Source organism: Betta splendens, chromosome 11, assembly GCF_900634795.4.
Source record: "Betta splendens chromosome 11, fBetSpl5.4, whole genome shotgun sequence".
Lineage (NCBI taxonomy): Eukaryota > Metazoa > Chordata > Actinopteri > Anabantiformes > Osphronemidae > Betta > Betta splendens.
In genome coordinates, this window is record NC_040891.2 from 4,843,332 (window position 1) to 4,870,136 (window position 26,805).

Sequence of the window (26,805 nt, forward strand, 5' to 3'; positions counted from 1 at the left end):
GCCTAAAGAGTTCTTCTGGTCTTTATGCTAAAGTGTCTTATGTGATGTGTGTCAAAGGCCTAAATGTAAATATATAGAACATAATGCTGAATTGTCCTGTGTACTACAGTTGTCTTCTATTCTTTTTAGGGGTATTTTTAAAGCCTTTAGTTGTTTTAGAAAGTAAAATAAGGTCAGGTCATTATAACCCTGATGAGCTGAGGGACAACAAAGAGCCCATGAGACCACATCAACGGCACCCAAGACTTCCACAAGGGAAAAAATCCTTAGCAACTGTCGTCAATTTCGAGTTTGCATCCTAGCAGGTAGATACAGGGGGTTTTCCACAGAATGTAAATCAGGAGACTCCAGTCTGAATTTCAAAATTGAAAAGTTTTTAAATATCCACGTCTTTTGAACCACTTGCTATGACCTTTTTAAAACATTGGGGGCGGTATTAGGCGCGCGAGCCCCACGTCTGATGGAAAAAGAAAAGCCGAAGAAGAACACTGGCGCAGCCACAAAACAACCGGCTAACTGCTAGCTTACCTGGCTATTGGATAGCTAGCTTGTGATTGTAAACCACAAATATGACATTCTAAATGTGAACAGAGGAAGGAATAATAAAGCTACACATCCTGAGTGATATAGGTATGTAGACAGGTTTAATTCGTCATTTATACCGCCGGATCTACATGGAAGCAACCTAATGTGATGCATTAATGCTCTGCTAGCAACGCTTCCCCATACATTAGTTAGCTCAAGCTAACAGTTAGCAGTGTTACAGACACACGTTTGCCACAATAATTTGACCTAATGGTTGGTACTAATTTCGGGTCACAGTATATACAAAGTGTCTCTGCATAGAAAGCGTAACGTTTGAACTTAAAGGTAAATAAATCTAAAGTTAAATGTTAGCGCGCACTTAACATGAAGCATCTTTTTACAGCTCTGACATGTGTAAATAGAGCAAGGCTTAAACTTCTTTAATGGCTGCAAACTACGGCAGAACATATTAATGATATAAAGTTATCAGTGCCTACATATAAAAATGTAGGATGTTTCTTCATAACAGTTTCTTATTCTGAGCCAGCGTTAGCTTCGTTTACATTGGAAGCCAAGAGGTTGGTTTACTTGGCTGAACAGTGCTAAAGATCCTGACGTGACTCTTCCTACCTGTCAGATGCTGAGAACAGGCTTTCAGGATGTATGCTGTGTACAGACAAGCCCACACTCCCACTGCTGTGGAGTTTTCGGTTTACTGCAACTTCATTTCGAGTAAGGAGAGGAATTTGGTCGTCGCTGGAACATCCCAGCTCTTTGTGTACCGGATTATTCACGATGTGGAGGTAACTGTATCTGTAATTGTCGTTTGCTTTATTTGATCCAAACGCATTTTGATGACTGATGTGTCACATTTTTGTCATTATTACAGAGCACATCAAAGACTGACAAGTCTTCAGGTACATCCAGACACTGACATGGCACACAGATGTTACTAATGGTAATAAACACAGGTATTCACAGACAAACTTAACTTTGCTTGTCCAGATTCTAAGTCTCGAAAGGAGAAACTGGAACAGGTGGCCTCCTTTTCTCTCTTTGGCAATGTTATGTCCATGGCCAGTGTACAGCTTGTGGGAGCCAACAGAGATGCCCTCCTCCTCAGTTTCAAAGATGCAAAGGTACCACCATCTGCACTGTCCACTGTCTGAAGTTTTGAATTCAATATAACGTGGACTCACATGTGGTTGTGTTTGTGGCATCACCAGTTGTCTGTAGTGGAGTATGACCCTGGGACACATGACCTCAAGACCCTTTCTCTTCATTACTTTGAGGAGCCAGAGCTCAGAGTAGGTGACATTAAACACAATGATACTTTAACTTGCTTCAGCATAAGTTATGAGATGTTAAAGAAATGAACGTTTTGTTTTTCAGGATGGCTTTGTACAGAATGTACATATCCCCATTGTTCGTGTTGATCCAGAGAATCGCTGTGCTGTCATGCTTATTTATGGTACCAAGCTTGTAGTGTTGCCATTCCGAAAAGACACACTAACGGATGAACAGGAAGGTGGAGTTGGAGAAGGGTATGCCTGCATTTCACTTTTCACTCTGCTCATTCGTGGTTTTAACATATTTGATGGAAGTTTTAACCCAAAAACTAAATTTCACTTTCTACTATCCTGCTCCTACTTGGATTGATATTCAAAAGTTGTCTGTGCATCTCATCCACAGGCCTAAATCAAGCTTTTTACCCAGCTACATCATAGATGTCCGCGAACTGGATGAGAAGCTGTTAAATATCATTGACATGAAGTTCCTTCATGGCTACTATGAGCCTACATTGCTCATACTGTTTGAGCCCAACCAGACATGGCCTGGGTCAGTCAACTACATTATGAACTGTACAGCAACATTTGTTCTTCAAACTAGTTTATATAACATTCACACCTTGTGTTTGTTGCACTCTCAGGCGTGTGGCTGTGCGTCAGGACACTTGCAGCATTGTTGCCATCTCCCTCAACATCATGCAGAAGGTCCACCCTGTTATCTGGTCTCTCAGTAATCTGCCCTTTGACTGTACTCAGGTCATGGCTGTTCCCAAACCCATAGGTGAGTTTCCTCCATTTTTTTGTATATCATAACAACTTGGATTCCAAAATATATAAAACAAAACCTCTATGAATTTCTCTCCAGGTGGTGTGGTGGTGTTTGCTGTAAATTCGCTGCTGTATTTGAACCAGAGTGTTCCACCATATGGAGTTTCTCTGAATTCTCAGACGAATGGGACCACAGCCTTCCCACTGCGTAAGCATACTGTGAAAACAGAGCATGCCAAAAAAGTTTATTTACAGCATGCAAGCCACAGCAAAACCCTTTATCAGCAAACATTTGGTGACAATGAAGGAAATAATTAAGGGACATATTCAAACAGCGTGTGCTTGGTAAGTGTATATACCGTTTTAATATTACACTATGTTTGGTTTCCACAGGTACACAAGATGAAGTGAAAATCACACTAGACTGCTCCCAGGCTGATTTCATAGCCTATGATAAGATGGTCATCTCATTAAAAGGAGGGGAAATGTAAGTCAGAGTAATCACCAGTAAAACACACGAGCAGACCTGACATTCATCATCTTTCCTCACTGACAGCTTTCCTCTCATCTTACAGTTATGTGTTGACCTTAATTACTGATGGCATGAGGAGTGTTCGGGCTTTTCACTTTGACAAGGCGGCTGCCAGTGTCCTCACAACCTGTGTAAGTCCTGCTGGTTGCTATTGGCAACCCCGGTCTGATGATACAGAAGCACATTAGGATTTTATCAGGATTTTAGCATTTTTACACCACGGACCTGATTTTTGTTAAATGTTCATGTGTATGAATGTGTACAATGTGATCTGCTAAGGGTGCACACCGAAGACTTATTCTTTCAATAAACGTAATATTGCACAATCGCAATGTGGATTTTACACCTGTGGCCTCATAAATATGCAAAGTGGAACATTTTTGCCTGAGTGCACAAATGCAGGGAGGAGAACATGCAAATGCATACACTGAGCACATACTGTGTGATTTATCAAGCCCGAAAGCAATAGCATTGGATGTGACTGTGTATACCAAACACTTGTAAGGCAGTTGGAATTTCCTTGGGCACAGATGGCTGCTGTTATTCAAGCAAGAATGAGGGATAGGAAAAATCTAATAATATGTCCAGAATGTGTGTTATCGCTGTAATGTATTTGGAATAATGGCATTCTGCCACAGTGATAAAAGGACATAGCCACTTTAATAATGTATATCCGTACAGCTGTTTGGAATATTGGCACAGCTTGTCATACTGATGCTTCACACTCCTCATTGTCATTCTCCTGCAGATGGTGACCATGGAGCCTGGCTACCTCTTCCTCGGTTCCCGCCTTGGAAACTCTTTGCTTCTGAAGTACACAGAAAAACTCCAGGAGACGCCCCTGGAGGAGAGCAAAGATAAGCAGGAGAAAGAAAAAGAGAAGGAGAACGACAAACAGGTAAATTGCTAAGAATTGGCGCAGAGCAAATAATACATTATGGCTTGGTTAGAAATAATTTAAACCACTACCACTGCTTTCCAGGAGGAACCACCAAACAAAAAGAAACGGATGGAATCCTCCACGAACTGGACAGGTACGCTCAATAAAAAGTCTGTGCCGCAAATAATTGTGTGATCTGTTGATCCAAGTCCTGCTTTAAATTTTCTTTGTTGTGACAGATGAGATAGATGAGATAGAAGTCTATGGAAGTGAGGCCCAGTCAGGCACCCAGCTGGCCACCTACTCCTTTGAGGTAGAGATGCACACAAACTACTATATAACAGTAGTTGTAGCAGCAGTATTGTTGAGAATGTCTTTGCTGTGTTTCCTTTCAGGTGTGTGATAGTTTACTAAACATTGGACCTTGTGCAAACGCCTCCATGGGTGAACCTGCTTTCTTATCAGAAGAGGTATTAACATGCACAATCTCTGTAGATGATGTAAGAAGATTGTATTAGTAGATAGTAACATTATGTTCCCCACAGTTTCAGAGCAACCCTGAGCCTGACCTGGAGGTCGTGGTGTGCTCTGGCTATGGCAAGAATGGCGCGCTCTCTGTGCTTCAGGTTGGTTCTTGCCTTTGAATTGTCTGCCTAAAATGCATGTGGTCGAACGGAGTAGTTTGTAAAACCCCAGACACAAGCTGACATCCACACACAAAACACAAAAACAATTTGTTGCCCTCTGATTTATATTTTTCTCTCACCTTGGTTTGTTTTCGTCCCACCCTCAGAGAAGCATTCGACCCCAAGTAGTTACCACGTTTGAGTTGCCTGGTTGTCACGACATGTGGACCGTCATCTCGAATGAGGTCAAGGAAGACAAAAAGGTATTGTGATTTTCCGACTTATAAATTCAGGGTTCCACAGTAATTAGTCTTCACAATGTTTGGGTACGCAGAGCCCAAACGTTTATGTATATGACGTTGACTGCTCCTTGCCCAGGCTGCAAAAAATGATGATTCAGAGGACGGGGCAGAGACTGAAGCTGGTGAGAGCGGCGAAGAGGGACAGAAAGAGAAAGAGGAGAAGGAGGAAGAGAAGACAGAGCCTCCTCTGGAGGATGATTTGAAGAAGCATGGGTTCCTGATTCTGAGCAGAGAAGATTCCACCATGGTAAAAATAAACAGTTGGTTCATTTCATGTCTGTGCAGTTATTTGAACAAATTAAAACATAAAAGACCTTACATATACAGTAGCTTGTCTTTTCATCTTGCTGCCAATGTCCCTTGTCATTAAAAAAAAATTCACCTCGGATTTAATATACTACTTTTGGAGTCACTTCAAACTAAAAATTGTCTCCTTAAAATTTACACAGTATTTAAGAAATAATTTATCTCCCTTTGTTTCAGTGATGTGCAATGGATTTTTTTGAATTACTTAATTACTTACTTAATTTGTGTTTTTATGTAGATCCTTCAGACTGGGCAGGAGATCATGGAGCTGGACACAAGTGGTTTCGCCACTCAGGGGCCTACAGTGTTCGCTGGAAACATCGGTGACAACAAGTACATCATTCAAGTGTCTCCCATGGGCATACGGCTGCTGGAAGGAGGTAAGAGGCGCAAAAATGGGAAATGTCAGTCATTGTGTATTTTGTATCTAAGCCTCTGACTGACGTTATCTTTCAGTGACACAGCTCCACTTCATACCAGTGGACCTGGGCTCCCCGATAGTGCACTGCTCCGTGGCCGACCCTTATGTGGTAATCATGACTGCAGATGGGGTGGTCACAATGTTTGTGCTGAAGAGTGATTCGTATATGGGGAAGACGCATCGGCTGGCCCTGCAGAAACCGCAGATCCCCACCGTGAGTAAAAGTCCACTTGTTCGATTTGTGTTTGACAAGTCTGCCCTCTGATGGTCATCATAAATGTTTGCCTGCATCCTGGTTTCAACTGGTTTATCTACAACAGCAATCACGCATGATCGCGCTGTGCGCCTATCGAGACGTGAGCGGCATGTTCACCACGGAAAACAAAGTGAGCTGCTCCGTCATAGAGGACACGCTCATCAGGGGTCAGTCTGAAGCAGAGACCATCATCCAGGACCTTAGGTGAGGAACCTCATCAGCTCTGTGCTGATGCATTAATTGTGGAAGTGATGTGATGCGATGGGCTGAGTTGCTGTTTTATTTGTAGCAATACAGTGGATGATGAAGAGGAAATGCTGTATGGAGACTCTAACGCTAATGCAGCACCTGCAAAGGAGGACATCAGCCGCAGCACTTTTGCAGCAGGACCTTCTGGAAGTGATGGAAGCTCAGTTAAAGCAGAGCCCACACACTGGTGTATGATCATCAGGGAAAATGGCGTCATGGAGGTATGGGCTATCGTTAGCTTTTCTTGGTAATCAGATTTATGTTTGTCGTTAACCTGGTTTTACATTTACTCTTTTCCCCTTGGTGCTGATAGATTTACCAGCTCCCAGATTGGAGGTTGGTTTTCCTTGTCAAGAACTTTCCTGTTGGTCAAAGGGTGCTGGTTGACAGTTCATCAGGCCAGTCGGCAACACAGGGCGAGGGCAAAAAGGAAGAAGTTACGCGACAAGGAGACATCCCATTAGTGAAAGAAGTTGCCTTGGTTTCACTTGGCAACAATCAGAGCAGACCGTATCTACTGGTGGGTTTTTGCTTTGAGGCATTATGTTGGTTTTCACTGCATTGTAAGGGTGAAAATAAAAGTGGATCCTCCTCCTCCCTTCCTAGGTCCATGTGGACCAGGAGCTTCTGATCTATGAAGCGTTTCCATATGATCAGCAGCAGCCACAAAACAACCTCAAAGTCCGCTTCAAAAAAGTAAGAGCCGAGAGGCCGATGGGCTACTTGAAATCACTTTTCTGAATATTAACGATGTCCATTTCGCACAGGTGCCCCATAATATTAACTTCAGAGAGAAAAAGTCAAAAGTCAGGAAAGATAAGAAAGCAGAAAGCGGCGCTACCGAGGACAGTTCAGCTCTGAAGAGTCGGACTGCCAGGTTCAGATACTTTGAGGACATTTCTGGATACTCTGGGGTACGCCTCCTCATCTTCATCACAACACCTGAAGTAACTTTGGTTTTGCTGTTTACTATTAGACAAGTCATTTCCACATTTTTGTTTGTTTATAGGTGTTTATCTGTGGTCCATCTCCTCACTGGATGCTGATCACCTCTCGCGGAGCCATGAGGCTTCACCCCATGACTATTGACGGCTCCATCGAGTCTTTCTCTCCTTTCCACAACATCAATTGTCCCAAAGGTTTCCTGTACTTCAACAAACAGGTAGACAGAGGAAGTCTATTCTCTTTCTGTGGCACCGACTTCAGTAGATTCTCCTTTCTGTGTAATGTTGAAAGGCAAGATTCCACTGGGAACAGGGACAGAAGTACAAACTTAGATTTTGTGTTAAAACACTGAGAAATGTTTTTTTTTTTCATAGATTAGTTTTTGCAGATACAATTTTATCTACTTCAAAATACAAGCTGCTAAACTAAAAACGAACAACAATTTTTAATATTTGTGTTGTTGTTGTTTGTTCTCAAAGGGTGAGCTGAGGATCAGCGTCCTGCCCACCTACCTCTCCTACGACGCCCCATGGCCAGTGCGGAAAATCCCCCTGAGATGCACCGTCCACTACGTCTCCTACCATGTGGAATCCAAGGCGGGTCTCCTCCCCCTTCCTCTCTCAGCCCCACATCAACGACGTGACACAAATTCAAGCTGAAACACATTTCTCACTCTGGCACACCTGCATAATGGGATGCAAAAGAAAAGGCCTATTGATCGGGCTCCTTTGAAAAGTTAGAGATGAAAGCCCCCCCCGGCCTTAAAGTTTTCTTACAGCAAGAAGGGGGGAAAAAAATCAATGTGGGTGACTTTGAAAGGATTAGTCTTTGAAGTGAGGTTCTTCTGTGTGATTTTGGCTTTTCTTAGGTGTATGCGGTGTGCACCAGTGTAAAGGAGCCCTGCACTCGCATCCCAAGAATGACTGGAGAGGAGAAAGAGTATGAAGTCATAGAACGAGGTTAGATGTGAACACGTGCACACACAACTTTTTGTTTGCATGACTGGCGTTAGCGCCTCCTGCCTTCTCTTAGTTTCACATCTTTATGCATCTGGAGCTTTCATGTTCTCCCTGTGATTCCTTCCACAATCTAAAGACATCCTGTCAGGTTGAGTGAAGACTCTAAATTGTCCGCAGCAGAAATGTTAGTGATTGTCTGTATGTGTGTGGTCATGTGATGGAATGGTGACATGGACTGGTGTTTGCCCTCCGCCTCTTTAAAGGGACAAAGCGGTTGAAAATAAGCACGAGTGAGATTTGTTACAGTTGTTGTTTCCTGTCATTTCGCAGATGAACGTTACATTAATCCTCAGCAGGAGAAGTTCTCCATCCAGCTCATCTCTCCAGTCAGCTGGGAGGCCATTCCCAACACAAGGTAAACACACTTGGCTTCTTAGTTAGAAACCTGAAGTGCAGCTTGCACAATTATGTTTTGTGTGTTTGTGTTGTGTTCCACTGAAAGACTATGTTTTTTTAGTTATTTGTAGGTTTAATTGAAACTCCTAGGTCAGGTCCTAGCTCCTACCTCCATCTCCTAGGTTTAGGTGCACGCTTATAGATTTATGCTGCTTCTTTGTTTTCCCAAGGATCGACCTGGAGGAGTGGGAACACGTGACCTGCATGAAGACGGTGGCGCTGAGGAGTCAGGAGACAGTGTCTGGACTGAAGGGCTATGTCGCAGCAGGGACCTGCCTGATGCAGGGAGAGGAGGTCACCTGCCGGGGCCGGGTAAGGGCCATGTGACTGCAGCACAGTAGTGTTGGACGGGATGATAATAAAAACAAAACCATTTTCTTTATGCTGCTATATGCTTGTGTGCAGATTTTGATCCTGGATGTGATTGAAGTGGTGCCAGAGCCAGGCCAGCCACTCACCAAGAACAAGTTCAAAGTGCTGTACGAGAAGGAACAGAAGGGGCCGGTGACGGCTCTGTGTCACTGCCACGGGTACTTGGTGTCTGCCATCGGACAGAAGGTCTCACACACTGTCGCATCACAACAGCCGCTGTCTCATCAAACATGCGTCTGTAGCAGAGCGTAATATCCTCTGTGTTTCCCCAGATCTTCCTGTGGGTCCTAAAGGACAATGACCTGACCGGCATGGCCTTCATCGACACTCAGCTCTACATCCACCAGATGTTCAGCATTAAAAACTTCATCCTGGCTGCCGACCTGATGAAGAGCATCTCACTGTTGCGCTACCAGGAAGAGAGCAAGACACTGTCTCTCGTCAGCAGGGTGAGGAGCCGACACACTGGGCCTCGAGATGAATTATATATATTATGGTGTTATGTATTACACAAGTGTTGATAATGTGACTTAGTAGTGGCTTGGTTTCAGCTTAGTGTAAAACTGAAGATGTATTTAGATTGAACTGTTTGTTTTGGTGCCAGGATGCAAAGCCGTTGGAGGTCTACAGCATTGAGTTTATGGTGGATAACAACCAGCTTGGCTTTTTGGGTGAGAACTCTCCCCTTCAGATCAGTTCTATTTCAAAACATTTTGTTCTGTGCTCATTGTTTTCTTCTTCTTTCAGTGTCCGATCGAGACAAAAACCTCTTTGTGTACATGTATTTACCTGAAGGTAAGTCTCATTGTTAGAGCCACTATTGTGATGTAACTGTTCAGTGCATCTCCAGCCATGTAACCCTGGCTCTGTGCCTGCAGCCAAAGAGAGCTTTGGAGGAATGCGACTGCTGAGGAGAGCTGACTTTAACGCCGGGGCCAACATCAACACCTTCTGGCGAATGCCCTGCAGAGGATCCCTGGATGCTGGCAGCAAGAAGTCTCTGACCTGGGACAACAAGCACATCACGTGGTTTGGTAAGCGACCAGGATTCCCATCTTCTCAAACTATAAGAACCGATTGTTGCAAATGATGCTCTTGAAGCCAGTTGCTGAGCTTCAACACCAACATATGTGATGTTAACCATCTGTGTTGCCACAGCAACCTTAGATGGAGGAATCGGCCTGCTCCTCCCCATGCAGGAGAAGACCTACCGCCGCCTGCTGATGTTACAGAACGCCCTGACCACCATGCTGCCTCATCACGCCGGCCTCAACCCAAAGGCCTTCAGGTTCATATCTGCACATAAAAGAACCTTTAACTTTATGATAAATAATATAATAAAGGTTTTGCTAATGATAAAAATGTAATATCCCTCATGCAGAATGCTGCACAGCGACAGACGAGGTCTGCAGAACGCTGTGAGAAACATTTTGGATGGAGAACTTCTCAACAAGTACTTGTACCTCAGCACAATGGAGCGCAGCGAGCTGGCTAAGAAGATCGGAACTACTCAGGACATAGTGAGTACACCTGCAGGAAATGAAACACAGTGAGGTCTTAAGCTGATTTGATCTGATCCGATCCACCGTCTCCCCCCAGATCCTGGACGACCTTCTGGATGTTGACAGAGTAACGGCTCATTTCTAAGAGCAACATTCCCACTGAAAGCCGTTTAAGGTGGAAACTGCTTTATAATGTCATCTCTGTGAAAATCTTTTTCTCCATTTTCTTGTTTCTAAAAAAAAGACAGCAGCCATGTTTTCTTATATTTTGTATTAAAATGATCTTGAAAATTGTGTTTGTGTATGTTGACTGTGTTCACTGAGGTTGAGCCAGTGAAGTGGTGAGGAAATGGAGGTAGAAGACTTTATTTTGAATATTTCAACACATTTTTAGGTGAACAGTTCTTTGACAAGTGAGTCTTCTCACTCTTAGATCTTACAGGCAAAACCAGGAAGTGGTTTCATATTTAACCCTTTCCCCACTCAAGGAAAAGCGCTGCGCTGCTAGTGTTCAGTTTACTTAGTAGGTGCAAGTACTAAACTTTACAAGTGTCTGCAAGGACTACACAACTGCTATAACATAGGTTTAGACAGAATAAATACACCAGCCTCCTTATGAACTGGTCAGATTATAAAAAAGAAGAAATGTGTCATTTCTTTTCATTAAAAACAGTAGACAATTTGGAACCTAGAGTAGGTTTGGTATTGTGCAGTCCTGACATTTGACAGTTCATTTTCACAGACCTGCTCATGTGATTTCTTGGTTAGAACTGAACTAAAGACAAACAGCGCATAAAATTAAGTCAGTCCTTAATCGTTGGTCATTCAGATGTAGCAGAGCTGAGCTCTATCTCAGGTACTCATACATTTCAGCATCCAGAGATACAAGATTGAAGTATGAGAGCAGGCTCAGGAACAAACGTGTCACACTCATCATTGCCATCTCTGACCTGTGAAGGAGTGATATTAGCTTTAGTAGCTACAATGACAACATTTACAGTAAAGAAATACAGAGCAATGCATCAAATGGTCATTTACCTTAAAGCCAGTTCAAACTTGACATTCTCCCACGTAGTCCTCACCCAGCTGAAGACCCAGAACCTGGGCAGTATCCCTGCCTTGTCCGCCTGAATCCTCCCCCAGCCTCGCACGGCACTGAAACACACCGTAGCTTATCAAGAACGCTGTAGAAAGGTCTGACAGCACTCGCTTGGAGAGTTGGGGTGAGGGGTTTGTACGTTCTCTCCCAGTTCTCAAATTCACACTAATTAAACCAACCTCTTGGCCATGACAAAATATCGGTCCACTGGAGCTCCCAGTGTAATGTTGATGCTTCGGACCGTGTTGATGTTCCTAAACACCAGCAGCATGGGCCGAGGCATCGCCTTAAGCACCTCCATGATGCCCCCGAAACGGTTCACGGCCATTTTTCGCATGTAGCTGGTCTCCTCTCTGCTCAAGATGCTGGACAGACCCAATTCCCGCATGTTGATTGGTCGCTGCAGCAACATCTCACAGAAGAGGAAGTAGTCTGCAGAGCAAGATCAAGATGTATATTTTATTTTGTTAACACAAACTTTTGCATCAGTTGAATGTAGAACTTTATTTACTCTTCTTACCTTTGACCCCGAGATCACTAGAATACTTTTCCATTCCTGCCTTATCTCGCAGGATTATGGACCTCCACAGTTTACAAAGGGCCTCTCTGTCTCTAAGGTCAAAGATCACACTGTTACACACATGCACTGCTAAACTTTTTTTATTAAATGGACTCATTCACATCCTACCGCTGACTGAGGTATTCGTACAGGCCGTGGTCTAACAGCACCAGCTGGGCCTTGTTGTCCGGGCCTTGTCTCACTAGAACTGCCAACACAGGAAACATATTGATGAAGCTGCCGGGGGGAGTGAATGGGTGTCTGTGTGATAGATTAGAAACCTTTCAGGCTGTACCCAGCTCTCGCCCAGTCATAGGTGGGACCAGCCAGATCAACCCAGGTTACCCAATATTGAAAGGGCAAACAGGCATCAGGGCCAAGACACTTGAATGCCCCTGTTCATATACCCACCATTTCCAGGATGAGGGTCCGCGTGGATAAAACCGGTGTAAAATATTTGCTCAGCAAATGTTTGGATCAATTTATCTGCAGCCTGAAAGACAAATAATCATTGTGGGCTGTGCACCAGAATGTATCCAATACTACCATAAGCACAAAAAGCTTATACATTCTGATCTATCGTGTGTGTTGTTGATCACACAAACGTACATCTTTCAGACTTAACCCTTGTCTTTTAATTTCTTCCACATTGTTGATTTTGCAGCCACTGCAAAACTCCGCTGTGAGCACTCTCTTTAAAAGAGAAAACAATAAACATGAAGAAGCCACAGTTAAAATGGTCCAGTCATTTTTGTACCATTAACATTACTAGTAATATTAACAACAATCCCACCTTGCTAGTTTGCTCCCAGAAGACTTTGGGTACAATTACAAATTTGAAGTGTTTCAACTCCTCTGCACACCTCTCTGAATTTTTGGCCTCGTTCTCAAAGTCCAGCTCTTGGGCCAATGTGCCCTTCAGATCCTGCACACATAATGAAGGAATCAGTAAAACAACATCCTGTAAACCACATACAGCAGATGAGCAACAAAATCTAATTATTTCTATACCTTGAGGACCCATCGAAATCCGAAGGTTGGGTGCATGAGCTCAACAATATCCAATAGAATCTCCAAGGTTCTAATATCACCATCAAATCTGTCCCTGAGGTCGATGTACTGCACCTGTAAGGAGCATCATGACTCGTTAGTAGACATGCTTTTATGTGATCTATCCATCTAGTGAAAATGATCATCAATACAGTTAGCTTGTAGAATCTGAGCTCACCTTCACAGCAACAGGAGTCCCATCAAACAGTTCTGCTTTATGAACCTGTGCCAAGCTGGCAGCAGCTATGGGCTCATAGTCAAAGGTTTTAAAAAGCTGAGCTGGTGTCTTGTTGAAGTCTTCTAAGAAAAGAGCATCCACCTGTGACAGACACAAACACTTAGGACACAGGACCGTGCACCATGACCCTCTGCTTGTTTGCAGTTCTCACCTCTTTGTACTGCCAGTCCAGGGCTTTGTCCTCTAGTATTTGCAGGGTGTGTATGTACTCGGGGGGTAGGAGGTGGTTGAAGGAACAAAGACCTTGGCCAAGTTTAATGTATATTCCCCCATTCCTTACGGCTCCTTTCACCATACGCTCTGCTGCTCTCTGGTGGCAGGCAGACATCTTAGCCATGTAGGATTGACTGCTCTAGCAGGGAAGAACAGATGTAAGACGAGACCGTCCACACAGCGTAGATTTAGACACCACTCATTGTGTTACATTACTATTCTTGATGATATTCAGCATATTTGCTCAGCCTGACAGAGCCTTGAGCCTGTTTTTAATAACATGAAACTTACCTCATCTATCCCCCGCAGAGCCACATTAGTGGTCAACCAGTAATCCACAGAGATGCGGATTCCAAAATAGAGAGATCTGGGAACGTACAAATTATATGCTTAATGTCCTTAAAATCCTAAAACTACAGATAGAGGTAGATAAAGAAAAAGCTATTTTGTGCTAAAGAAAAAGCTATTTTTGTGCTTAGGTATGTGAACCCTTACCCATGTGGCCCAACACAGAAATACACATTGACTTGATGGAACATTTGGCAGTTGCACTCTCTACTGAACAGCATTAACCCTAGCCTGAACTACCTGCTTCAGCTCTTTTACAGCATTTCCATTTAAATTAAAGTCAGAACCCTGACTGAACCAATACAGTTAATTAAATGTCCTGTTTTGTGGCATGATGTGCTCCTGTTGAGCTTCAGGTACCAGCTAGATATCAATCCCATCAACCCATTTAGTCACAATAGAACATAAACAATGTTTTAATTTCAGCATTTGACATATTTCATCCATTTCATGGAAAATATTACCTCATTCTGAATCTGATGGCAGCACAACAGATAAAAATAAAAATCATTGGAATAGGTTAATGTTTACCACTGTGTAGCAGCCGCTTTCGTTTTAAAACTTTTCTGTAACTATCTCGGAAGTGAGTTGCTACCAGTAGCTGGAGTTCCTGGAGAGGAATCTTGACCCATTCTGAAAGAGATTCATTGGTTCCCCTAATCACAGAACAGTTTTCTATCTTGTCTCAGGGCATTTTGAAAGAGCTTCGTTCCAAAGAACACATACTTCTTCTGTGATACAGCAAACTGTGTTTACAGTTCTGATTTCTAGAAGTGTTCCTAAACACATCCAGTGGTGAGCTTTAGCCAATATTTCCTCAAAATGGTTAAATGTTAAATGTAAATTTTAAAATATGTTCTACTGTGAATAAAATATGGGTTGATGTGATCTGCACATTATTGTCCTAACTTCTCCTAACCCACCACCAAAGCAACACTAGGAACCATAAAATGTGGTGTAATGTTTCCTACACATACTTTACATGAGGAGGTCGCCCAAGTAAAATCTGTACCAAGGGAATGACAACTGCTGGAAAATCAGATGTGCCAAAGTCAGTATGCTGTTCATGTGTATTATATTAACAGCACAATATGTATTTTAGGGGCATATAGTGTCTGATGAGCCACCCTGTAGATTCCTTATACAGTAGATGATAAGCAAAAACCTAAAAGTTAAACAGTACAGACCAACCTGCAGAAGCGACCAAATCCTTCAATCACAATCCTCATCTTCCTTCTCTCTCGGGGATCTGACACAGCGTAGTGGACCCCAGCGGCCACAGGTACACCAATAGAGACGGTGGCAAGTGTCCTCCATAACAGCCCTCTGCGCCTGCCCTGCCTGGAAGGAGAAAGGCGCCAAGTCCCATTTCATCAAGACAGGAACAGTAGCACAGAGACATGGTTAATCTGTGAATGTGGCCTCACCAGTATTTCATACCTGAGTGAACTGAAAAATCTAGCTGTTTGAAGAGATAAGCCAGGTTTTGTGTTTCTTCTGAGAAGAGAAACTTGATGCAGACACAACCTTAACTGTAAAGAAACAAACAAGCATCTTTGTCATCATGACCACACTTGAAGTGAATGTTGCCATCCTGTAGTTCATTTATTGTGAAGCAGTGCCTATGCACATATCACAAGCAGAAATATGCGTGTGTAAATCCGAAGGGGGGTAATGGGCACAAAACAAGGCCAACGTGTCCAGTACACCCTGTTAGATTTTGTTGTTTTGTTTACTCTCTTCATCTGAGGACACAATGTCTCCGCAGCTGACAAATTGATTTACTGATACCAGTGGTGTCAGGGACCTGAGCACTTAAACACACCAAACCACGACCATCGACCACTATCGCTAGTATAACTTAGCTTCCTCCGACACATAACCGTTTTAAGATTAGTATTTATTTGTTTGTTTGTTTTAGCTACTTTTAAAATCACAGCATAAGAGATAGGAAAAAAACAGATAAAGCTAATATGAGAGCTACCTTTAGCCAATGCTACTAGTAAAGTGGGTTATATTTCAGATATATGCTAGATTTACCACTCCCCGGGTCATTTCAGTCATGCTTCTCGGTTACGGATCTCATTAATAATGGTCCACAGTGTCCTTCCTGGTGCCAGCGGAATACAGCAAAGTCGCCTCCTCCTTCACTCAACGACTACCTAAAGTACCTACCACAACTTCAACGGTGGTTTCTTCTTCTTCTTCTTCTTCTTCGATGTGGTTTAACGGCAGCTGCCATGCTTAAAAGGTGCTTTACCGCCCCCTATTAGGACCCCGGCTATCTACTTCTTCTTCTTCGCCGTCTTTGGTGACGTAGTCTTCTTCTTCTCCTCCTCCTGTTCTAGTATTTTGGTGGTTGGCAAACAACAAAATGTTGTATTACCGCCACCAACTGATAAGAAGTGAGGCACCAGGATTCTAAATGTATCTAAAAAAAACATATCCAAAGTTAAGATGTACACAACATTTCAAAGAACTAATGGCAAAAGGCGGTTAAAAGAAATACTGACGGGGGTCATGTACTCATTGCATCTGGAAATGTTGTCTGATCACAGATCACAGTATATCCTCCTATAAACAAAGTCCTAAAAGAGTTTCTATGTTTCGCACAGTCTATTTCGGTTCTCGCACATCCTCAGGATGAAGAGAATCTGCCATCTTTTATCTACATGCATCTGCAGATAAAAACTGTGTTAACTGTGCAGCCATAGCTTACGTTTGTAAATCGTTCCAATACATAAAATCAGAGTCACATGAGACTACACTAGTATTTTGTTCGTGTTACATCATCTTACATCACTAGGTCTCTGTGGATTTATTGCCTCAAGGTTTCTGCAAAGTTGCGAAAAGAAAAAAAAACAGCATAAGAATATTTTATATGTTATAACCATATGTTGATTGATGAGATGTTTATAACATCACACAGAACGTCACGTGCGAAAGCCAGTGTCGTCAGTGTACAGAATAAATATAATGTTAAATTACCAACTATTTGCCATAACAAAACGGAAACTTGGGTTTGTCTTCAAAATCAAAGCTGTACAGGTTATAAGGATGATCAACTACACAAAGAGACATATTCCTCACTGGCATTGTAATAATATTATTGTAGAATTATTATTACTGTGCCGTTAACTTAATTAATGCGTGCGTGACGCGACATAATTATTATTAAACAGTTCCAAATAATGCTTTAGCGCCAGTTTTTGGCTTGAAATTTTATTTTGAAAACAATGTGCCGTCAACGTGTGTTTTGTCTGCCGGATGCTGTAACGAGCCGTGTCGCTGCAGTGTTGCGCTTTCCTGTTTACGGGCGGGAAGAGCGAACACGGCACACCGTGGAGGCTACTGTGTTGGAATCGGAAGCACGTTAGTTTTAATCCCCCCTCTTTCACATGGTCTGCGAGTTTTAATTAGTCGCGGGGCATCGCGCGGTGCAGCGGGTGCGTTTCACGGGGACTGTTGCTGAGAGCTAGAGGGTTGTTGTTGTTGTTTTTTTGCTGTTCGGGGCAGATGGAGGGTCCTCCTGCAGATTCTGGCGGCGGTGGCGGCGGTGCAGCGGCAGAGGGCCCCGCTGTGCAGGTGGCAGATATCTGCTGGCCGTCCGCATCGGCTCCTCTGCGGCTCCTGGAGTGGAAAGTCAAACCCGGGTCGCTCATCAATGTGGATTCCGTGCTAGCCCTGTGTGCTCCCCTGTCTCAGGAGAAGGAGCCTGCGAGGGCGCCAGAGAAGAAGGTGAAATCGGACCGTGCTGGAGTAGTGAAGGAGCTATGCTGTCAACTTGGACAAGTCATACCCCCCGGGTGAGTCACCGCTAATGTTAGCTCTCCAGCCGTCTGTGTTTTTCTTTTGACAAACACTGGCATCACCTGCAGTGTAACGGCATCAAGCTAGTGGGCTACGTTGAGTTGCTAAGTGGCTATATGCGCTAAGTGAAGGTTAGCTCGTTTAGCTAGTACTCAAACAACGCTCCGTGCGTTTTACTCGTAACCTGTCAAGCTACTGAAGGAAAACAAGCAAAGCTCTTCCGGGACTTTCTACCTAATTTTTTTTGCGTTTATAGTTGTAATAGTTTTAAACTCGTAAAAATCATGAGAACGAACACACTGTAGGTTGCAAGCACCATTGTATGAAACGGGATCTAAATGTGTTAGTCGTCACATTCATCAACGCCATCTCGCTTGCAGGCAAAACATTGGTGTCGTTTTATTTTGAAGGCGAAGCGTCGTGAAGTGAAGTGTAGGTTTACGTCTAGATTTACGTGCCTTGACGCATGGACGTCTACTGGCTGTGCAGGTTGACAGGTACAACACTAGCCACGGGCTGCAGCCGGTCCCGCTTTAACGTCAGCATTAAGACGTAATGAAACTTATTCGGGAAACCACTATCGTTTTTCTTAAGAATATCTGATTCCATCACGTATGAAGCTCTGCCTTGTCGTGGTTGGATTGTTATCGATATCAGCGCACACTACACCCCTCATTCAAGCCCTTTTAATGATATGATGTCACACCTATATGAGCTGAATAGGAAGGTGAGGGAACTGATACTAAGTGTAGATCAATGACGTTTTGCTGTACAAGGAGGTAAAAACACAATAAGTGATCCCAGTGTGGATATGGATGACCTTTGACCTGTCATTCACACAATACCTCCATTGTGCTCATCCACTGCTACGTTCTTGAAACACAATATGTTAAAATCCTAAAAAACGTCTCACCTGATGTCTGAATTTAAGGAGCCCTCACATTATACAGGACAAATCTGTGGACAAATATAACAATGCAGTACATGTCTGCTTTCTCACCAAGAGTTATGTTGATGAAAACGAAATGTTAATATCACTTTAATGTCTGTATGGTTGTAGGTTATTAAAGATATTTAGTAATTTAGTGTTACAACCAGAGTTTGGATTGTGATGCCTTCAGGTGCTGCATTTACTCCAGAGCTTTGCATGATGCATCAAATGTGTTTAATGTGTTCATTTAAGGAATTCTGCAAAATGATGTCAAATTTCAATATTCACAGTATTTACATGTTTATTTTCTCTTTTTTCAGGGGTGTCATTGTCAGAATAGAAGAATGCAGCCATCCGATAGTGATGAAGGGCCTGTGTGCTGAATGTGGCCAGGACCTGACTCAGTGAGGAAACACACACTTGTTGACACTTTGAAACAGATACAAATACATGTTTTCATTTTCCTGTTTGGTTGCAGATGATTACACTCAGGCTTCTCACAGTGTTGTCAAGAGAATCAAAAACATTTCCACCATATGACGATGAAATTTAATAAGCAGTCCACACAATCACACATTTGTATCTCAGCATCGTTCAGTGAGTGGGAAGTTCAATACATGACTTTTTTGACTTTTATTTAACACCTTGAGGTGGCACCATTCACTCATTTAAACACTCATCCATCATCTGACCTGCATGTAAGGGTCGCTATGTTGAAGCCTACCCCAGCCACTATTGGGCGAGAGGCCACATATACAGTCAACAATCACTCACACTTGCACAGCTGAGTACATCTTAGGTCATAGAAGTGTTTGCACCCTTTTTTATATCATAAATTTGCTTAATCTGCCCTCTTATTTGTTGGAGTGCTGGAGTGTTTTCTGTTCTTGCTTTAAATGTTTGCTCAAAAGAAACCAGTAACAGCAGGGGAGCAGGTTTGATGGTGTGAACAAAAGAAGACATGCAATTCTGTCTCAGGCCTTTGTTTGCAGTGACAATACGTTTGCAACCCTGAAAGATGCACAAACTACAAATTGCTCAATTCACACTTTTGTTCTTTCCCCTCAAGGCTGCAGAGTACGAATGGGAGGCAGCAAACTCCTATCTCCACAGCAACAGTCTCCATGGTGCACAGTGTCCCCGAGCTGATGGTCAGCTCAGAGGTGAGTCATATGATGGAGAAACATAGACTAAGCTACTTACAGCAGATCATGTTTATTCATTTAGAATATATAAGTGCACTTGGATTTATAATAAACACATCCTGTTTAGTGAAACAGTTGAAATTAGTTGAGTATGCCATTACATGCCATCAATATTTTACTATCATATGTGTTTTTGCTGTCATTTACACACTAGTGTGATTATTCTGCAAACGAGTGGGGAAAATTTATAACTCTATATAAGTGGTTGCTTAGGTTTTCAGATATTCTGTGCCCTGTCTTCATTCACCTGCAGCAAGCAGAGCAGCTGGGCAGAGAAGACCAGCAGCGACTCCATCGGAACAAAAAGCTGGTCCTCATGGTGGACCTGGACCAGACCCTTATCCACACCACCGAACAGCACTGCCAGCGTATGTCCAATAAGGTATCAATACATTATCTTCTCAGCAGAACGTTTGTGTTCTGATGCGCATGAACTACTAAAACTCACAGATGGCCGGGCCTGCGTCCATTTTCCTGGGTCTGAGTGTGTTGCGGTTAATGCCTCGTGTTTCCTCCAGGGCATTTTCCACTTCCAGCTTGGACGAGGAGAACCTATGCTTCACACCCGCTTACGCCCACACTGCAAGGAATTCCTTGAGAAAATAGCCAAACTCTACGAGTTACACGTCTTCACATTCGGAAGCCGCCTTTATGCACACACCATTGCTGGTGAGTTTTATATTTTGCTGCACTTCTCCCGCAGTATGGCTGATCTGTCCTTTCGGGATATAGTAGAATGTAAATTATTTTGATTTTGACAGAGTAAAGTCTTGGTTTTCTACTTGCGCTGTCTGTCTGCAGCCACAAGAGGGAATCGTCTCCCCACTTTTCTATTCAGCAGATTATGTATTTCTGATGTGTTTGTGCCATTTGAAGGCAGGCGTGCTACATTATTAAAATCCATTTTAAGCTACTTAATATTTTTGCATTACCATTTTGGCTGGCGCTTTTATCCAGACTTGAGCTGGTGATTGCTCTCTCCTAAATGAAAATGTTTTTCTAGGGAGCGTGTAGTTTGTGGTTTGTATGCCGGCAATTCAGTGTTCACGCTGCAATATTTCATCATGCTATATATGTTAGAGGCAGTCCAGGTCCAGTACTGTGCCGCCTACATGTGATGAATGCTTATTGCATTCTGACCTAGACTTTACGACTGGCCCTCATGCAGGCCCTATATGTTTTAGAGCAGTGCCGCAGCCTGTGACAGCTTGTGTAGTGATTACAGAATCCTCTCCTCTAGCTGTTGTTTGTTGTATTCGATTAATTTTAGAGGCATTGCTTCATTATAATTCAAGATTTCAACAAAGGCTATTTAGGAGAGGAGATTCCTCAAATCAGGTTTTTGTAAAATTTCACAGGCTTTACAGGAGAAAATATTTACATTTAAGCAATAATTTCAAATAAGCAGCTTTATGAGTCATATAACTATTGTGTGATGTATTTGGAAGGAAGAATATAATTGAATAAAATTCAAACTTTCATATATATATTTCTTCACGTACTCTTCATTGATTTTCTTTTCAGGCTTTTTGGATCCTGAAAAAAAACTTTTCTCCCATCGGATCCTTTCTAGAGACGAATGCATCGATCCTTTCTCCAAGACAGGGAATCTTAGGTGGGCATTTTGTTCTTGAAATAAAGAACTAAATTGATTGTTTGCACCTCATTCAGTCGTTACTTTGTGTCCATCTGTTCGCTAAGTGGCTTGACATCGTTTCACATTGTTGGATTTGATTACGTGATGTTCTGAGGACTTCTGAAAACTCTTATGATCTACTGTCTTTGGTGTCCCTGAATGCCTCGCACATAGCACTACCAATCACATATAACACATAAACATTAACCTTGCATTCTCAGCACAGGGTTATTGAATCTACATTGTGCAACAGTGGATGTTTGTAAACAAGTTCAGGGAGTATTGATCCATTATTCTCTCAGTGCCACTTAGGCAAGCTTGTCTCTGACATTTACTAACAAAGCCTTTGAAGATTGATGTGATAAATTACTGGTCCACTTAATTTAATTCACCACATAACATACTATTTGTCTCCAAAATAACACAACAGCAAAAGGCAGCTTAATAACAGCTTGCTTAGGTTTAGTAAAGGTCATCGCTTTTTGTTAGTGTCTCATGTGTCATTTTCTTGGCAGAAACCTTTTCCCTTGTGGCGATTCGATGGTCTGTATAATCGACGACAGAGAGGACGTGTGGAAGTTTGCGCCGAACCTCATCACTGTGAAGAAATACATCTACTTCCAGGGCACAGGGGACATCAATGCTCCACCAGGATCGCGAGAAGCTCAGATGGGCAGGAAAGGTAAAGCACCTGGTGCAAAACATCACACAAGCTCATTTTTCTATTTGAGGGGTTTGTCCTTATATCATTTGTTGACCTTCTATTCAAATTCAGCATCATGCATTGTACATTCTGGCATTTAATTAAATACTGGTCTAACATCTTTATATCAGCTGACTAGGTGTTAGTTAAGCAAATGTTTATTCTGTCCGGTTTCTTTGTTATATAATTTTCCTTACACTGGACCTGCAGTTTCATTATCAAAGCAGACATCAAACTGCTAGGGGACCGGGTTGCTCCATGGCGAGTGTCAGATTCTGGTAAAATAGCTGTCTAGCACTGAAATAGCAAATAGCAATAGATTCGTAGATATAATTTAAAACCGTGTGATAGTTTCCATTTTTATTAAGATTCTCTTAGGGGGGCGTCTGCAAACTATAAATGCATAGCAAATTAGTCATGAATAGAAGACACCATTGATTAGTGTAGCTTTTGCCACCTTTATATTCTCAAGGCTGATTTCAAACTTCATAGCTTCTTTGACCCAGACTGATTAAACTGTCTGGCAGCAGTGCAACAAGACTGTATTAGGGTTTCAGAGGAGGAGCCCCAACCTTTTAAACAAGTTATTTTTAGATAAAATAAGCTACGCACAGCAAACAAATAGTAAAGAAATATTTTGTTTGTTGTGTGTGGCTTCTTATTGCAATGTGTTTTGTGAGAGTGAATTGTACAGAGAAAGAATCTTTATCAAGAATTGTTTGCCAACAGGAACAGTCAGACTAGCTTCTTGAGCCAAAAGCTGTTGTCTCTTGGACAGAAAACAAAAGTGTCATTTGGAAGCTTAGCTTTATGAGGTTAATAAAAATAAGCCCCCCACGTCTTGTTCCAACAGGAGGTTCCTCAAGTCGTCCATCAGACAACACAGAATCAGCAGGCATGGAAGAGCAAAATAATGGGCTCAGGAAAAGGGCGAAGGACATTGTGTCCTCAAAGGATGAGTCCACAAAGTCTCAGGGAGAACCATCTACTTATTTGACTCATGAACCAGGACAAACTAAAGTGTCCGAGACTGAGGCAGAGTCTGGATCAGGGTTGAGAGAATCTCAGGAAAGTAACAAAACAAGTGTAAAAGAAGATGAAAATACGAGGACTGTGCGGGCACAAAAAGGTGCAAACTCATCAACAACGCACGAGTCCAACAACCTGGATTTTGACCTTTCTAGTGACAGCGACAGTGACTCTGTTAGAGAAAAGCCTCCCTCTACAGAAAGCGATAGTGAAGGCAAGTCAAGGCAGGCGGTGAAATCTGGTATCGAAGATGTTCCACAAGAGCCCAGTGATGGCGATGTATCAAAAGAAGGGGACGTTAAAGGTCAAAGTGAAGGAGAGAACAGTTCTGATGCAGCAGAACCTTCAGGAGTTCTTCTCCCAGACCCCGAGCTGGGAAATGGCTGCTCAGATAAGAGAGAACCAGAAACAGAATCCCAGAATAGTGAACAATCGGGGGTGACTATGGGAGAGGAGCTGCTTGACCAGAGTATGGAGGAGGAGGAGGAGGAGGATGAAGAAGAAGCTGACAACGACCATGATGATCACCTGATCTACCTGGAGGAAGTGCTGGAAAGGATACATGCAGAATATTATGGCCGGTATGAAGGCTACCTGAAGAAGACGGCCTCGGAAACGCCAGACATCCGCAAGATTGTCCCAGAGCTGAAAAGCAAGACTCTGGAGGGCACAACGATAGTGTTCAGCGGTCTGTACCCGACCAGCTATCCCATGGAGAGGACTCGTGAGTACTACCACGCCAAGGCCCTGGGCGCCAAGATCGGCAAAAGCCTGGTTCTTGGTGACCAAGATCCCAGTCGAACAACACATCTCATCGCAGCGAGAGCTGGTATGTAGACGTTTATTTATCTGAGCTGGGAACCTCCTTCATTTTACTCTGTAATCTCTGTAATAAAGCAAATATCTGCGTCTTACTCATCATCAAGTCACATCATCAAATATATAGAAATATATTTGTGCACGGTCTAAAGGTTTGACTTATTAGTTATTTGTTTAGAAATTTAGGTAAATGAAAATCATTTCATACCTTTTCTGAGTATAATTAAGAAACCCTTCATTAGCCATGTGCTGGAACCATTCATTATATTAATTAAGTAATGGTCTCCTAATGAGGCTCACATTCAGGAAGCTTGTTTAAATGTCAGCCTTACTGACATATTTTCAGATAATTGAGCTGGAATAGACTCTCATTAGTGTATTTCTGAGGTCAGCCACTGGAAACAGGTGAATGCCAATGTGATGAACTCTGGTTAACTTATGACAAGGTTGTACAACTGTGCAGCACCTGTCTGAAGCAGGTCTGCAGAGGGTAAACATAATTATAGATAATATTAATTAAGTAAATGTTAATATTACAAAACAACATAATAAATATTGCAGGAAAGAAAAACTCTCCTTCCTAAACCTTTTTTGTGATTGTGGATGTGAACACAGTCGGCGATCGTATTTTTAGAGGGGAGCCTCTCAAACAGCGTTTTGCAGATGTGGATGTTTTTGTTTCTACTGTGCATTTGTCTCCAGCAATCGATTAACACGGCTTTATACATAATGATGCTTAAAATTGATTTCTTTGTACTGTAGTTCCTAGAGACAGCTCATTTGCTGTTGTAAAGTTGAACGGCAGTAAGACAGTTCACTGCGTGCAGAACCTGGAGAACACTGACGGCTATTTTTCTTTCTCCCAATGGCGACAACCACAAATCAAAGAGCTTGTGAAAAGTATATTAAATGGAAGCTTTTTTTTTAACCTTTACGACCACGCTCAGGCTGTACTGTTTCACTTTGAACATTTGCAACATGTTTTTTTTTATGTTTTTTTTTTTTTAGAACAGAAACAATGCTACAAAGGGCTCAGTTTCTTAAAGCCTGTTCTACCCTGCTGGGTTGTATGCAAGGGTTAGAAGAAGATTTAATGAAACTTACTTTATTTATCCTCTGACTTTTCAAGCAGCCTATTGTGTCATCAAGCTTTTGCAAGGTAGCTCTCATTTTTGCTACTTTCTCATTCATGATTTCCTTTCGCACCCTCAGGCACTGAGAAGGTTCGTCAGGCACAGGGTTGTAAGCACCTCAATGTAGTCAACCCAGACTGGCTATGGACCTGTCTTGAGCGCTGGGAAAGGGTGGAGGAGCACCTGTACCCACTGAAGGATGACTACTCAAAATTGCCACGGTAAAAGAGCAGACTAATGGGCCGTGACGTTACAGGTTTTTCTAAGGCTAGTGGAAGAAAACGGATACAGGCATATCAATCAGCCAGTGGCAATCATACATGGTGGCTTGACATGACTTCAGTGCACAATCTCCAAACGTCTGATTGCGTTGATTTCAAGTCTACTCCAGAAGCTTAATGATAGACTGCACATAACTCATGATGCTTCCCTCAAACAGATTGATGGCATTTTTTCCACGTAATAAGAAAACTGACCAAAAATGTAGATGTCACTAGATTAAGACATACTTAATTTGTGTTTAGATGAATCATGATGCATCTGTAACTAGATTTAACCTTAAGACTTCTTTCTCAGTCAGTAAAACACACTATTTTTATGTTGTATTGCTGGCAGCTGTAGTTGATCTTGATCTTGCTAACGGGAGGTTAATAAGCTTTTTTTTTTTTTTTTTTTTTTAATAAGCTTTTGGTTTTAAAAAATCTAACCCGTCAGCACCACAGAACTGACAATCAATGATGTTTGTATGTAACTACAGACCGCTGACATAATGTATTAATCTCACAATATCAATGACTTCCATGCAAACATTTCCAACTGTGTTCCAAATTGTATTCTTCTTTGATTGAAGGAGCAACAGCCCACTAGGTTTCCCTGATAATCGCGGCTCCCTGCAAAAGCCCGTTTTCCAACCCGCTCCCATCCACCACAGACCTCCACCATCAGCGCCTGAGACCCGGACTTATGATCCCGTCACAGGAAAGCTTATCCGCAGGAACCCACCGGTTTCACGGCCACCACCCTACCTCCAAGCACCAGGGTCCTTGTTGCTCTCAGAGCAAAGAGACCAGTCTTGTCTCAGGTACAGCAAACATAACCGGGTTTGTACAATGCAACTTTGAAATACAATACAATATAGAAATATAAGTAGTGTATACGATCTGGGTCACAGGGGACTTTACATTGTAATAGATGCTTTCTGGCTTTTACATAGTAAAAATGTAAGAATTTCACAGAGAAAAAGTGAGATACAATATCATTGAGGTTGATCCCATTGTCATTTCATAAGTCTTCAACTTTAACTTTAACTTGTTTGTCTTGTATCTTTTACATAGATCATATCAAGTACTCTCACACAAAATGATCTTCCTTAGATGCTGGTATAATAAATATTCAGAAGCCTGTAATTAGCTTCCTTTATTGATTCATCATCACAGAAGATACATTCAATTCAGTATTTCCCAGAGCAAGAATAGAAGCTTCCTGTTGCCACATAAGATTTACATTTTTTAAGCCTTTCAGTTCTTACCCTTCACTCATTCCAATGACACTTGCACCCTTTAATTGTGTTGTGAAAAATGTGTAGATTATTTTCTCAAGATTACTAAAAATACAACAACTACAAATAATATTGTTAGACAGGTT

At 42.4% G+C, this 26,805-nt stretch overlaps 3 protein-coding genes across 8 annotated transcripts in view; 2 read left to right on the plus strand and 1 right to left on the minus strand.

The window, feature by feature from the left end:
- Positions 1-303: 303 nt before the first annotated feature.
- On the plus strand, positions 304-10,682 carry cpsf1 (cleavage and polyadenylation specific factor 1). Its single transcript, XM_029166403.3, has 38 exons — positions 304-630; positions 1,163-1,328; positions 1,415-1,442; positions 1,531-1,664; positions 1,752-1,832; positions 1,918-2,069; positions 2,218-2,364; positions 2,456-2,595; positions 2,680-2,790; positions 2,976-3,069; positions 3,158-3,245; positions 3,863-4,012; positions 4,097-4,148; positions 4,234-4,307; positions 4,390-4,464; positions 4,540-4,620; positions 4,788-4,883; positions 4,999-5,169; positions 5,467-5,608; positions 5,685-5,863; positions 5,970-6,109; positions 6,195-6,375; positions 6,468-6,674; positions 6,761-6,850; positions 6,922-7,068; positions 7,164-7,316; positions 7,579-7,695; positions 7,968-8,058; positions 8,389-8,473; positions 8,685-8,826; positions 8,920-9,072; positions 9,159-9,335; positions 9,491-9,557; positions 9,634-9,681; positions 9,765-9,920; positions 10,045-10,174; positions 10,268-10,406; positions 10,486-10,682. Exons 2-38 carry the CDS (start codon positions 1,185-1,187, stop codon positions 10,531-10,533), a joined length of 4,410 nt encoding a protein of 1,469 aa, XP_029022236.1. The 5' UTR covers positions 304-630; positions 1,163-1,184; the 3' UTR covers positions 10,534-10,682.
- Positions 10,683-10,738: 56 nt separating this feature from the next.
- adck5 (aarF domain containing kinase 5) lies at positions 10,739-16,224 on the minus strand. Of its 4 annotated transcripts, none has more exons than XM_029166410.3 (15): positions 16,071-16,224; positions 15,336-15,427; positions 15,087-15,236; positions 13,839-13,914; positions 13,486-13,686; positions 13,275-13,415; positions 13,058-13,171; positions 12,840-12,971; positions 12,656-12,739; positions 12,458-12,539; positions 12,176-12,254; positions 12,008-12,099; positions 11,667-11,919; positions 11,427-11,543; positions 10,739-11,338 (listed from the first exon to the last, which is right to left on the minus strand). In XM_029166410.3, the coding sequence occupies exons 3-15, from the start codon at positions 15,122-15,124 to the stop codon at positions 11,236-11,238; spliced, it is 1,512 nt and encodes a 503-aa protein (XP_029022243.1). In that variant the 5' UTR covers positions 15,125-15,236; positions 15,336-15,427; positions 16,071-16,224; the 3' UTR covers positions 10,739-11,235. The 4 variants fall into 4 exon arrangements, with proteins under 4 accessions (XP_029022243.1, XP_029022242.1, XP_055368744.1 ...); XM_029166409.3 differs by having other exon boundaries at positions 15,936-16,076; XM_055512769.1 differs by lacking the exons at positions 15,336-15,427; positions 16,071-16,224 and adding an exon at positions 14,873-14,924 and having other exon boundaries at positions 13,486-13,681; positions 15,087-15,209.
- A 937-nt stretch (positions 16,225-17,161) lies between these two features.
- ctdp1 (CTD (carboxy-terminal domain, RNA polymerase II, polypeptide A) phosphatase, subunit 1) overlaps positions 17,162-26,805 on the plus strand; it is a 33,247-nt gene continuing 23,603 nt past the window's right edge. Inside the window, exons 1-10 of one of the 3 annotated variants that reach the window (XM_029166408.3) lie at positions 17,162-17,701; positions 18,957-19,040; positions 19,706-19,799; positions 20,095-20,223; positions 20,360-20,510; positions 21,366-21,456; positions 21,993-22,159; positions 23,034-24,038; positions 25,241-25,382; positions 26,012-26,242. In XM_029166408.3, the coding sequence (XP_029022241.1) occupies positions 17,412-17,701; positions 18,957-19,040; positions 19,706-19,799; positions 20,095-20,223; positions 20,360-20,510; positions 21,366-21,456; positions 21,993-22,159; positions 23,034-24,038; positions 25,241-25,382; positions 26,012-26,242 (2,384 nt within the window). In that variant the 5' untranslated portion in view covers positions 17,162-17,411. The remainder of the gene's footprint in view (positions 17,702-18,956; positions 19,041-19,705; positions 19,800-20,094; positions 20,224-20,359; positions 20,511-21,365; positions 21,457-21,992; positions 22,160-23,033; positions 24,039-25,240; positions 25,383-26,011; positions 26,243-26,805) is intronic. The other 2 variants (XM_041072771.2, XM_029166406.3) reach the window with 2 other exon arrangements.